This window comes from Nipponia nippon, unplaced genomic scaffold, assembly GCF_047370975.1.
Source record: "Nipponia nippon isolate SJK-2023a ecotype South Korea unplaced genomic scaffold, ASM4737097v1 scaffold_3, whole genome shotgun sequence".
In the NCBI taxonomy this organism is placed as follows: Eukaryota; Metazoa; Chordata; class Aves; order Pelecaniformes; family Threskiornithidae; genus Nipponia; species Nipponia nippon.
Window position 1 is genome coordinate 76238588 of NW_028262347.1, and position 13767 is coordinate 76252354.

Here is a 13767-nt window from a genome sequence, read left to right on the forward strand (position 1 = left end):
TTACGCAGCTTCTTGTGCTGGCACAAAGCATCGGGTGGCAGCGGGAGAGAAACAAACAGATGGTTTGATGGAAAGTGGGACAGCTTCTTTCAGAAACAGTACTGGCTAATGCCAGCTTACAGTGTGCATACAACCGTGGCCTTTTCTGAGGAGGGGGTGGTTGGTGTTTTTTGGTGTGGTTTTTTGCCTGGTCTACTCAGAACCCCTCCTTTATGTTCTGGGGTATTTACAGGTTTAGGAGTCTACCCCAAGGTAGGAAAGTAATTTCCTTTGCTTTGAAAGCATCTCTTGCTTGGGTGCACTGGGTGAAAAGCTCTTCTGGGGTTTAGGGGGCATGTCGGAGCGGCCACTGGCACCCCAGGTTGCTCTCTGGGCCTCGCAGTCCCCCAGGTTTCGCTGGTGTCATCGGTCCGCTGAGGCTGCAGGACCCGTGCAGCGCTCCCATACCTAAGTCCTGTGTGCCTGTGAACGTCTCCTCGGGGTTTTCTCACGGTCGTGGGGGCAGGGCACTGGGAGCGTCCGCTCTTTTTGGTTTACAAGCTGGGGCTGGGTGAGCCACGGAGCGCTCTCTGCTTTTAGCTGTGACTATAACGGGCGACTTACCCAGGCGCTCCATGGGGAAAGCAAGAATGACTTAAAATGGCTAAAACGTTTGAACATCTTTTGCTTTTAAATAGCAAAGCCTGTTCTGACGGGGCTAATTTTACTCAGTTTCTTAGTGCTACTTTAAATAGAACAGATGTAATTCGCTCTGTAACTTCAAAGTAGCAAAACTTATTAGAACATAACACACATTGGGGAATGAATAACAAACTAGAGGAAATGAAGTATATAAATGAGGTAAATGATAATGCTAAAGTGTCAGTGACAGCTTGTTGCAGTCTTGTTATTTCGTTTTCCCTTCTCAGATGGGGACCGTTGTGAAAACAGGAGGGTGTTGGAAAGATCTGGTCGTGGCACTAACGTCGAAGAAGAAGAATCTGTGTGTGAAGTATCTGATTTGTTGTGTTTGGCAGGGAATGTTGCTTCCTTCAGGTAGCATATTAAATAAAACAGGGGCTTGTGAATGGTGACACTACTGAAAACATGCATTATGTAGGAACATAATATTTATTTTTCTTTCTGAAACATACCCCAGAGCAGTGCTTGGCAAACACGCTGATCTGGTAACTGTGAACTTCAGTAACAGCAGTAGCACAGCTAGCATCATGCAGATGCCAAGAATAGGAATATTAGGTCAAACCCTATTGAGCTGAAGGTTGTGGGTTTTTTATTGGTATAAGTGAACTTTGGACAAGGCTCTGTTCTGAACATGGAAATCTTTGTTTATTAATAACACAAGTATTAAGATCAGGCTCCAAGAGTTGAAAAATATCGGCCCATATTTGATGTAGATTGGAGTAGTGGGGTTTTCTTATTTGCTTGCTGCTTGGAGACTTTGGGATCCTGTAGTGTTTTGTTTGTTTGTGGAGGTTTCTCAAAAGCTTTGGAAGTGGATTTAAAGCGGGTTATGAAGGCAGGGAACCTCTCCACGAGGAAGTTCAGTATAAACAGTTGGATGGTGACAATACGCATAGTGCAGTTGCCAGATTTGTGCTAGCAGAAACTGTAGCGCAGAAAGTCATTTTCCCTCCAGGCTGATACCGCAGTATGACCGCTTTCTCCTTCTGTTTCATCACTGGAGCTATCAGCTGTTGTACAACATTTTTATTTTTGCTTTTTGTTTGCACGTCAGCTCATACCACGTACAGTTGCATGTTTCAGGAGTTGCCCAGGGTGCCTGGGCGGCTGCTGCTCCAGCTGCTGCTCCTCCCCTCGCTCCTGCTGGTGTGTCATACCACCTCGTCCTGCTGAGCCCTTGGTTGCTTATTTCATTTATCTGTCCCTGCTCACTGCCTTTTGGTGTGAATCATGATGTTATTTGTGTATGGTGGCTTGGTTTTTTTCATACACATATATATATCTGCTGTCTCTCTTGAAGAGAATCCAAACAATTTGGAGACAGCAGGGCTGGCACTCATACTTGCAGCGTGGATACAGCAAGGCTTCTTTCCTAGATAGCACTTAATTTTTTAAATATGATCATTGTCACCGGTGGTTTTTTAGTGCCCAGTTTTGCGAGTTGGTCTGCTCTGTTGTCTGTAAGGAGCCAAGCAGTGTTACTAAGTCTGCTTTAGCTTCTCACCCAGAAGAGCTCCAGTACTACACACGGTGGTGATAGCTGGCGTTTCTGAAGGTACTCGCTTTATTGAGCTGTATGCGTTTACTTTGGAACAGGTCTGGCACAGAAAGCCTCTCTCTCCTTTCTCTTTTACTTTCTAATTCTTGAAAAATGCCATTTGCTTCATTTCAGGAGCAAGTTGAATGACAAAATGTGTCGTGCCAAGAAAATGGGAACTCTGAAAAGCAGAAATATGTTTTGGTATCTGCCTTACCCAGAGGCTTTCACTCAAGAGCCAGCTTCCCTTGGAATGTACATGGAAACTTTATAAACTCCGCAGTTTCACCCTTTTTGCTGCAATAGTGAACTGCCTTCCTAATTGCTGGGCTTTAGGGGTGTGCTTGGGTGTATAAATGAAAATTATTATTGGCCTTTCTATGAAGTGATGTAGCTGTTTTGGGAGGAAGGATTGGTGTTCCCTGTCCTGCTGAAAATGGATGTAGCTTTACGTTTTAAATCCAAATCAGAGACCCAGCAGCACGACATAAGTAGTATCGTTCTGTGATGCAGTAAAAAACGTGCTTTTCTCTCCAAGAGAATTGTATGTGGTGTTTGCTCCCTAACTTAAATATGCACTAAGTAATGAGTCCAGAGTAAATTTATTCTAGGGCTGCTGTATACTTATACTACACGCATGTTTCAAAAATAAGAATATTTCCATTGTGTCACTTAGGTCCAGATTAATTTGATGGTATAGATCCAGCCTTATTTGATAGTAAGAACAAGCTATGTGATGTAACACAGTTGTGCAGCAGACTTGCCTGTAAAGAGACCGGCACCTTCAGACCCGTTCTTACAGAAGTGAAGTCCAGTCGTGATATCCACTGTCTAACTGGCACAGACTTGCCCTTTTGCTGGCAATCTGTGGAAGAGGAAGCAAGAATTGATCAAATAGCTTACTGAAGTATCTTGAGAAATGTGAAATCCTCTAATAAGGAAGATAGCTGGAAAGACTGGTTTCAGTTTTCACTGCTTGTAGCATAGTCTCACAGTTATATTCTCACTTCAGTGAGAAATCGTTAAAAAAGTAAATGCGAAAGGTTGGAAGAATGTTAGAAGGATCTGAAATGATGAACTTATCTGCTTGGGGGGGACATTGTTTTTTAGTGTGTGGTGGTGTTTGGTTTTTGTGTTTTGTTTTGGTTTTTGTTTTTTTTTCTTTTTCCTATTGAAGTATTTGAATCTTCACCACCACTACAGTTCAGACATTTGGTGATGTGAAGTGTTATGATTATGCTCTCTACTCCATATCCCTGTCCTGTTGCTCCATTTTACAGGCTGGAAAGTATGCCATGGGGTTATAAAGCGAATTTTTTGAGATCTTGCAGCACATGTGTGTCGAGATCCTGTTTCATCCCTTGTTATCCTTTTCTCTTTAAAGTCTAGAGCTACCTGGATATGTAGAAAAAGGCTCTACAATTACTGAGGGTGTCAAACCTCCATCCTTCCTTCCTGCTAAGCGACAGGTCTGTGCTCGCTCTCTTCTTCGCACATCATGGATGTCCCAAGATGGAGCTGTGGAGGCTGGAGACGATGTGCGAGAGGCTTGGATTTTGTGTTCTCATCCCTTCCTGATTAGAAAATGATCCTGCAAGGTGCCAAGTGTTTCTTTCGGGGGAGAACAGTTCTCCAGGTGCCTTGACTTCTTCCATCTCTCCTCTTCTGAGTTGTCATAGCAGGTGGGATTGGATGCCTCAGTGATTTTGCTCTGATTAACCAGAGCCTGAATCCAGTAGTCTAACACGAAAACATTAATGATGGACTGTGGGAGCTGCCAAGGAAAGCACCCTGGAGAGGACGTGAGTTTTGAGTTACCAGTTGCATAGCAGAAGCTGGGTGTGGCGTTTTCACCAGTGGAAATGCTTTCAGGAAAATCGGTCAAGGGTTTGACTTGGTGCTGTTGTGATAGATGGGAGCACAGACTGAAGTTGTAGTAAACACTGCTTGGCCTTTCTCTGCTTCCCAACCAGGAAAGATCTGGGAATAAAAAGATCAAACGTATGCTTGGACCAGGCAGCATTTTTCTACCAGAAAGGAGATGGTTGATCAGGACAGAATTGCTCAAAGGAGACTCTTGATAACTCCAGCTTGTTAGCATTGGGCCTGCTGTCCCCTGTCTGCTGCTCTATCCTGCTTTCCCTTGTCCTTCAGGAACATCCTTCGTCTCCTCCCTGCTACGCTGCTGTCCCACCGGCCTCTTGGGGCAAGATGCCCCCTGGTCACCCCACACCTGTAGCTCCTCATCCCTCTCTCTCCTGTGCCCACACCATAGGTGTTTGCTGCTGAGCAGAGCAGGCATCAGGAGAAAGGCTCGCGCTGTCAGTTCAGCCATCTGTCCAAGAGGCCCAGGCTCGATTTCTGGGCCAAGCAGCACATACGGTGTCTCTGCTTCTGGCAGCTCTGAGAGGTTGTCCTGCGGGCTGTGCGCTGCTCAGTGTCTCCTGTTGATTAGCTTGGTTTGATGTCTCTCTCATTCACAGTCAGTGGTGTATCATTTTTTCCAAAGTAACAGGCCCTTCAGAAAGAAAGGTCTTCTGTCCTCGTCAGCCAGAGGAGTTTAGGCCAAATACATCTGGCTGGTTAATATGACCTTCTTCGGGGTCCAGGGAGCCTAATGCAAGGCCGATGATGCAGCAGGAGTAGAATGGTTCCATTATGCAAATGGCATGAGTTTGGGTGAATTAGTAGTTTTTTTGAGGGCATTTCCAAGAACTATGGGTGGCACCTTTTCAAAATGTTCCAGTTAATGTGCTGAGGTCAGTAGTAGTGTGTTGTCAATAAAAGGCCCCACTGAAAAGCTTCTTCCCCCCCCCCCCCCCCCCCCCATCCCCTCCAGCATCATTTGTTTATAAAAGGTCATACTTAAGGTATTTACTTGGTTACTCCCAACTGAATGTTTTGTCTGGGATGTGGATTTGTGCTTTGGTTGGGGGTTTGCTAGTGGAAGCAGAGAGGCGGGAGGAAAAAGGATGAAGATGTTTTCTGGGCTGTGAGTTAACGTAGGATTTGGTGGGGTAGCTAGTGTCCCCTGCCAGGTCTGTGCTCTTTTCCACTTACTTTGGGGAACCTGGAGAGCTTCTTGGTTTTATAAAGTTGATGCCACACACACATGCACACACACACCCCAGTGACAGAGCTAACTGGGGCCACCAGTTGCAAACTGAGCAAATGTCAAGTAAGCTCTGTCTCGAGGAAATGCTATGCTGTGGTACAGCGTGGTCCGGAGGCAGGGCTGGTGGGGTGTCTGCGGGGTACATGGGGTGCTGGAAGCAAATGCTTCTGGTGATGTATCCCTCCTGCTTTGGTGGGTTCACGCCATGGTATGATGGTGAAGTCGATACAAGTTTCTTCTCTGTTTAAATAGCTTTATCTGGGCTCGCTAGCTTACAGATTGGGTTCTCATCTATATTTTCCTACTGTAGAACCACAGTGAGGGTCAGCCCTGCTATTTATAGCATGGCGTGCTAGCGCCAGAATTGTTATCTCCTTTTTACAGGCTTAATAAAATCAAGTGACTTAGATTTGCTATTTGGTAACGTCTGCATTTGTGAGTATAGGAGCATGGGGAAAACAAATTAACAGGAAACAAAATTACAGTGTTATTTTATCCTACCAGGAATACAAGGCGTGCAAAGGATAAATACCCTGTTGCTTGCTGGTGCTAGAAGTGCACTCGTTATACCTTAAGTAAAGGTTAATCCATTTCAAGCCTGGGTTAATGCTATGCTATCCTGACACTCCAAAATGATCAGAAGGCGGGTTTTTACTCTATTAGCTCATTTCTTGAAATAACTTAATCGCAGATGCCAGCATGTGGTCAGCAGTTGCTCAGTTTGATTTGGGTGTGTCAACGTGCTGTAGGTTTTGCTCTCAGAGACCTGTTGTATATTTATCTTTTCCCACCTATCAAGGGAGAAAGAGAGTGTAGTATTGTATAACAGACTCAATACGGAGAGCAGAGGCAAGTTCTCCAGCTTTCCAAGAAGTGTCCAGTATGGGGTACATGTTGTTTGTGTGAAGAATAAACCCCTTAATTTTTAGTTAATATTATTAACAGTTCACAGCTCTCATCTTTCTTTATTAGAAAATTGAAGGGAATAAAAGTTTGATTAAGAAATAGAAATATCGACATCATCATGAAGCAGCTGTAGTGCTATTAAAACTTCACTGTATATGTATAGAAAGATATATTTTTATTCTCAGAACTCTGGTGTCTTGCGCACTCCAAAATACACAGCTAAAATAATATCTACATAATGCTATAAAACGCCTCTATTTGTGACACAGCAGCTGTGTTTCTGGCAACAAATATCTTATTGTCGCACCAAATCCAATTAAAAATCCACGAGATGAAATACCATCTTCAGAGGGGGTAGCAGGCAAATCCAAAACAAAAAACCCAGAGCAGAAATAAGCAGTCTTCCCGTCTGATGTGGACATGCAGTTTTTTTTCTGTATGAAACCTTTAATCGGTTCACCTTAAAAGGTATTAGGATAGGATTGAAGATCATAAACCTAATTTGGGATTTGTCTTCCTCAAAATCCCCTGGTGAAATAGAAGGATTACGTAAATAATCAAAAGGAAGTGTATGTACTTCTGTGTAATTTTCCAAAACCAACTCCAAAACAACCTGAACAAATGAGCACGGGGCTGAGATGCTGCTATTTGTGGCTCCCGTCCGTGAGGCTCTCCTAAAGTGCCTCAACCCACTTCCAGGTAGGGCATGAGTCCTAGGACAAACTGTGCTTGCTTTTTTTTTTTTAAATCTCCCCTGGCTTCCCTAGATCAGCTGCAAGGACTCAGGACTGCCCTAAGATGTCTTTTCCTAGCATTAAAAGCATTATTCTAGCACATCCATCTTCTTTAGGTTCAAGATGAAAGCTATCGAAGAGAGCGGCCTTTCTTCTTTGTTCGTTCTTCCCAGTTTTTAAGTGGTCAGTGACCATGTGCCCTGACCTATAAGTACTTTACATGGTAACATACTTACAGCTGCATAAGAAGACATCACACCCACACCCCCACACCCCCCCCCCAAATCTGAGAATCCAAACACAGGGAGCTCTGTAAGGACCAGCCGCTCCAGAAAACACTTGCTTCATCAGCAGCATGAGGTGGTCAGAAAGGATTATAAATAGGAAATAAACAGAAGGACTTGCTGCCTAATGGCCTTGTGGCGGGGAAGGGTTTTCTATTTTTGGTGGTTGGTTGTTGCTTTAAAAAAACAACCAAACAGAAAAACAGCAACAGAATTTTTCCATTTAAAATATGGCGATTCCATTATTTTGTTTTCATGGGATAATTTCTAGAAAGCCCCCCAATTGTCCACGTGTAATTTTGTTGAGCGTCTTTACAATTCAAAGATATGTAATGGCTATCTTCTGTCCTTGAAACAGCTTCTCCTCTGGATGGGATTAGGGGGTTTGTCCATTTACTTTTTCACTTTACCCTGCCCGTTTGGCAGCACCTAGCGTTTCTGGGCTCTGAAGTTGTCCTAGAGTTGTGACACGTCCAGCTGTGGGAGCTGCCTGGTCTTCCTCTCGCTTCCCCCTTTCCTTTCTGTGCTCTGCCGCCTCTTCCCTCCCCCAGGCTGGGCTCCAGTCTGCCGGAGGTACGTTTTCCTCATTTGTGGACAAGCGCTGCCCATAGCCTGCATAATTCTTTGCTATGATTCACCCTTTGTTTTGCCAACATGTTGTTATTTTTTTAGAGAGTGGGTAGTAAGTCCTCCTGCTATCTGGGGATAATTTTATAATACAGGCTTTTTTAATGGACTTTCTTATATCTAAAGAACAGTGCATTCCTTGTGAATTCTATAGCATCTAAGAATTTGGAGATGGAGAGTGGGAAAGAGGATTAAAAAAAAAAATATATATATATCAATTTTTTTTCAAGTGAGTAATGATTTGACATGCTCTGTTTCAGTACATGTTACCATGGCGATGACTGCAGGGACTACAACATCCTTTCCCATGAGTAACCACACCCGGGAGAGAGTGACGGTGGCCAAACTTACGCTGGAGAACTTCTACAGCAACCTAATTATACAGCACGAAGAGAGAGAAACCAGGTACTGGCTCTGCTTCCTCTCACTCCTCTTCAGCATTTTCTGGTTGGCTTTTGGCAGTGTTTGTTCAAGGGCACTTTGATCCCTGTGCGCAGAGCAGTTCTCAGAATTTTTTCTGTACTTAGTAACAAGAATCTAATCCCTGAAGGGCACGGGCTACCTTTCAGCTGCTGGCTGTGCTGGTAGACCTGTGAACATCCTCTGCTACTGCACCAAGCAGTCACTGTGTGACCAAGGACCTTGACTTTTGATGTTCTCATATGATTTACCTGCTCATCAGATTATTACAACTTCGCAGAAACTATTCTCTGCAGGGTGTTATTTCGCAGCACGTGTGAGTTTTCCACTTCTGTGGGGGGGGTTGGTGACCTCCGATTCCTCTGCGCATGCCGCAGGGAATAAACTGTGGAGAGGAAAATGCTGCAGAGCTGCTGCTGGGTGGTAACTTGGTTTTGTGTAAGGCAGTGGCTTGTGGTGTCTATTCATGCTCTGCAGCATAGAGCTCATGCCAGGATTCATAAACCCTGCAGAAGGGAGTGTATAGGAGGTAGGGAACAGGACTGATAGAAGTGTTGATGGGGTAAGGAGAGGAGGCAGAGAGCTGGGGGTGGCCTGAGGTGGAAATAAGGGGCAGTAAAGAGCATAGGGTTGGTGATGGAGGGTTTGAGAAGCTCTTGGGTAGGCAGGAAGAATTTTGGGGGTAGTGTAATACCCACTTCTAAATTATTCTGTGGTGCTGTTGACTGGTACTCCTTGCATGAGAGTATGCGTTGGTCATCTCCACTTTAACTTCTCTCATCTGTGCCCAATTCTGCCTCCAATGTGGTGAAGTGCTACTTGAATTAAGTGTCAAAGCACCAAGCATTTGATTGTAATGAATGTTGTGTTTCAAATTGTCATCAGCATGTGAAATTATCATTCCCCTGGTAATATGTTTTTAATTGAGGGGCTTTCAGCTGAGCAGCAGGGTTTCCCTCTTCATCATATTTAGTCATTATCCCATGTAATTGAGTTGCTTCTAGTTAGAAGAACAGACTGTCTACCGAGGGCCTTTAATTTAGGGGATCCTGCTGTACTTCCCAAAGTGAGGAAAGACTCCAGCAGCCTCGCACCCAGCCTTTGAACCCTCGGCTGCTGCTAGTGTGTAACCAGCTTTCTGAAAGCTGCACCCTGACAGTCATAAAGAAGCATCCCGCCGGCAGAAAAAGAGGGGTCCAGGAAACGCGTTGCCACATGCCGACCCCCTGCCATCTGTGGGGTACTCCCAGGCTTCACTCCCTGCTTGGACCCTCCCAGCCTGGCATGGCACCAGCTGGAGGAGCCCTGGGACTGGTGAGCCCTGGCCCAGGCAGGACACTGGGAGGAGATGATGGTGAATCCAGGGAGGTAGAGTGAGGTGGCACGAGGGTAGGGGGAGCAGGACCAGGACCAGGTGTGTGACCAGGGAAAGGTCAGCAAGGCTGAGACTGGGGGTGACAGCTGGAGCTAGCTGAGGTGTTGGAGGTATAGCTGAGATGGAAATGGTGGAAAAAAACCCCAATGTTTATTCTGATTTGTAATCCTAAATGACAAAACCAGCCTTACTTCAAGAAGGTTATATGAAGAAATATAAGTCATTAGAGTAATTAAATGTTTGGACCTTTAATGCCTAATTCTGCAAATACGTAAATATGTGCTTAGATTTGCTTATACATTTTCAACAGCTTTGTTCACAAATGTGTAAATGGATGGAGTGGACAGTAAGTCTTCAAATTTCCATCTGAGGGAAATTCTTTGGTATCTGGAATATGTGAAGTAAAGGCATTGTCTCACTGTAGTGTTACGTTTGTTTTTAATAAATAATAAAAAAAGCAATCTCCTGTTTCTCCCCTTCACAGGCAGAAGAAGCTAGAAGTGGCTATGGAAGAGGAGGGCCTCGCAGACGAGGAGGTAAATGCTACTTAAGTAACTTTTGAAGAAACTGCTTTGCTTTTGTCGCACTACTTCAAACTGGCATTTGAGGAGCTTACAGAAACATTAGCTAGCATGACGTTAAGTTTTATTTTGTAAATGAATGCTGCCCCTGTAAATAACTTGCTTATTAGGGAAGCTGTGAATACACTTGAATGATACTTGCAATACCTAAGGCTTTTCCTGCCACCCTGTCCTGGTTTCAGCTGAGGTAAACTTAATTTTCTTCTTAGTAGCTGGTGTAGCGCTGTGTTTTGGATTTAGGATGAGAATAATGTTGATAACGCGCTGATGTTTTAATTGTTGCTAAGTAGGGCTTACACTAGTCAAGGACTTTTTGCAGCTTCCCATGCTCTGCCCGGTGCACAAGAAGCTGGGAGGGGGCACAGCCAGGGGGGCTGACCCAGGCTGGCCACAGGGCTATGCCACACCGTATGACATCATGCTGAGTTTAGAAACTGGGGGGAGCTGGCTGAGGGGCAGCGATTGCTGCTCGGGAACTGGCTGGGCATCAGTGGGCAGGTGGTGAGCAGTTGCATCACCTGGGTTTTGCTTTTTTTTGTTGTTTTCCTTTTCACTATTACTATCATTATTATTATTATTTTATTTTATTTCAATTATTAAACTGTTCTTATCTCAACCTGCAAGTCCTCTCACTTTTACCATTCTGATTCTCTCCCCCATCCCATCCGGAGGGGGAGGGGGAGCAAGCGGCTGCATGGTGCTTAGTTGCTGGTTGGGACTAAACCATGACACACCCTTAGTCATGAGACATGTGGCCGCGGCAAGTATATAGCATGCTTTTCAAAGATTAAAATTGCTTACCATTATGTTTGGCAAGAAAAAAAGGTGAGATGCGCTTGGAAGGACTGGGTAGAAAGCAAAATCCTGAACCTTTTTTTTTTTTTTTGGTTGATTTAAACAATAAACTGGGCATACCCTTGCTCCGTTTGGATACGGATGAGGAGGGATCTTTGTCCAGTTGGCACCTCTCAGAACTTTGGTCAATAAGTTGCTTTTCTGAGGTTCATCACACCACAGCTGCCTGTACTGCCTGCAGGATAGGCAGGCAAAGAAGTAGGAACAGTGCCTCAGTCATTTCTGAGTTTGTGTGGCTGCCATAACTTCTAGGAGAGGGAAAAGCAAGTGTGGGTGCATAATGCCATCTTGTGGATTTAAATGGCACTGTCATCCTAGTACAAAACCTGGCAGGTGCCTGATCGATGGGTCTCGCTAGCAGTTGGGAGCATAGGTCAGCGTTTGTCTTCTCTCAGGGTGAATCCCATTGATGTTTTTATAGAAAAAAAAACATATGACAGGATTTGGACAGATTTTTCCTTCAAATACGAGTGTTTGCCTGCCCTAAACCAAATGGATTTTGCTATAGGTAGCGTAAGTTGGATCTCTGCTGCCTGTTAGGCTCCTTGTTGCCTGTCGTCACTCTTTTCGGTGGGGTGCAAGTTTCAGCTTTTATTGATCCTTCACACTGCCCAAAAACAAGAGTCCTTGCCTCACTAGTGACTTTGGCCTTTGGACTGATGTACTTTGTTTGAACCAGTATGATTTTTTAATTAATATTATTATTAATTTTTATTACTGTTTCTTTTTATCTAAGTAATAAAAATAACCAAAACAACCCCCCCAAAAAAGTGAAACTGGGCCTGAGGCCTCTATATAAAAGACTGTGCTTGTAGACCATGCTTCGAGAAATTCAGAAAGACTTCTCCTTTTCCATTTTCTCTGTAATTCCTAATGGGAGGGAGATGGTATATCTTGACTTTCTACTGTCAAATGACTTATAAATTTCTGTGTATGTGTCTCCTTAGAAAAAACTGCGCAGGTCACAACACGCTCGCAAAGAAACAGAGTTTCTGCGACTGAAGAGGACTAGACTTGGCTTGGATGACTTTGAATCTTTAAAAGTTATAGGAAGAGGAGCTTTTGGGGAGGTTTGTGGCATTCTTGCTCGAACAGGATATTGAAATTGGATTGAACATTAAAATGAAACATTTTAATTACAGAATAAAAAGTTCCAGCTGGGGAATTTTATTGCAGAAGAATAGCTATTTGAGTAACTGTACAAGTGTAATGAGTCCAGTAATGAATTATGTGCATTGATTTCTCAAGGTCCCTGGAAAGGCCCTTAGTTTCCCACAGCTTCCTATTAGCCCAGAGTGATGTTGCCCCTGTTGCCCCCTGAAATGATGGATTTGCAGTTGCAGAGCTCCTCTCTGTAAACATTCTCCCTGATCAGGGTAACATCACGGTCGTATCTGCTCCTGAATTTTTAATGTAACCAATCTCACAGCTACCTGGAATTTAGTGTGCCTGCTAACTTTTCTTAAAACAATAACTGCTTCAAACTATGTGTTCATCCCTAGTGTTAGTGTTGTACATGGTGTAGAAATACTTCTTTTTTCCATGTGTTTTTAAATGTTTAACAAAAGAACTTTTCCATGCCCACCAATTTTGAGCCTTCCAGTAGATTTCACGGTGGGGTCTAGTTTCTGAGGTAGAGAAGGTTGATTGGGTTATATTTCTCGTTATAGGTACGCCTTGTTCAGAAGAAGGATACAGGCCATATTTACGCAATGAAGATACTAAGAAAAGCAGATATGCTGGAGAAAGAGCAGGTTTGTGTTGTATAAGCCCCCTAGCTTTCAAACTCACGCTGTCTGGAAAACTGCCGAAGTTCTATGTGGCAGATACTATTTGGTCATATTTTCCACTTTGAAAGCCCCAGTAATGGTATAGCAGTGCAAAGCATCTATGGAGTTGCTATCACAGTACAAAAGAATAAGTAGAAGTTAGGAAATAAGGTTCTGTAACAGCGTTTTTAAAAATGTTTTATTTAGAACCAATTTGGAATAGTGACAAAGATTTTTTTTTTTCCTCTCTTCCTTTATCAGTGCAGACCTTACAGTGCTTAATCTGTAAAACTGCGTTTCAAGGAAAATGCTTCTTGCAAAGTAATACTGAGCCAAAGTAAAAACTGAGAGCACTTGGTGTTTTCTTTTGATGGTTAGATACCAACAGATGTCACATTGTTCATTGGCTTTGTTTTCCTTTTTAGTCGGGTCTTGTCTTGTTGTTAGTTTGGTTTGGTTTTTGCTTTTACGTTTTAGTTAACGATTCACTGCAAATTCCTGTTGGGACACAGTAAGTACTTTGGCACCACAAAGCAAAGAAATAAGTGTGGATGTCTCAAGAAAAGGGCAGATAAAAGAGGACTTTCCTTACTTGTCCAAACCTTACCCATCATTTGCTCTTGTATTACATTTCCCTACTTGTACTTCATTTTTTTTTTCCTGGCGCAGGCTTTTTGTCTCCTTGATCCCATGCCCTGAATATAGGGAACCAGAGGAGCAGCACGTCCTGCACAGCAGCCAGGATGTGTGTGGCCCTCTGGTTGAAGTCCTGCCCCCATTTCATAACCCAATGTGGCAAGGAGGCTGAGCTCACACTCTCCATTTAGTTTGGGACTGTAATCTTCCCTGGAGAGTGTTTATCTGCTGTAATTTTCATTGCCTG

At 43.8% G+C, this 13767-nt stretch overlaps 1 protein-coding gene across 4 annotated transcripts in view; it reads left to right on the forward strand.

Moving 5' to 3' along the window:
* The window catches only part of STK38L (serine/threonine kinase 38 like), a 53478-nt gene that overhangs the window by 21215 nt on the left and 18496 nt on the right, over positions 1-13767 (forward strand). For 2 of the 4 annotated variants that reach the window (XM_087766442.1, XM_087766444.1), the window contains exons 2-5: positions 8145-8289; positions 10164-10215; positions 12063-12185; positions 12786-12869. In XM_087766442.1, coding sequence (XP_087622568.1) covers positions 8156-8289; positions 10164-10215; positions 12063-12185; positions 12786-12869 — 393 coding nt within the window. In that variant the 5' untranslated portion in view covers positions 8145-8155. Of the gene's footprint in view, positions 1-936; positions 983-3636; positions 3855-8144; positions 8290-10163; positions 10216-12062; positions 12186-12785; positions 12870-13767 lie in introns of those variants that run through there. The other 2 variants (XM_087766445.1, XM_087766443.1) reach the window with 2 other exon arrangements.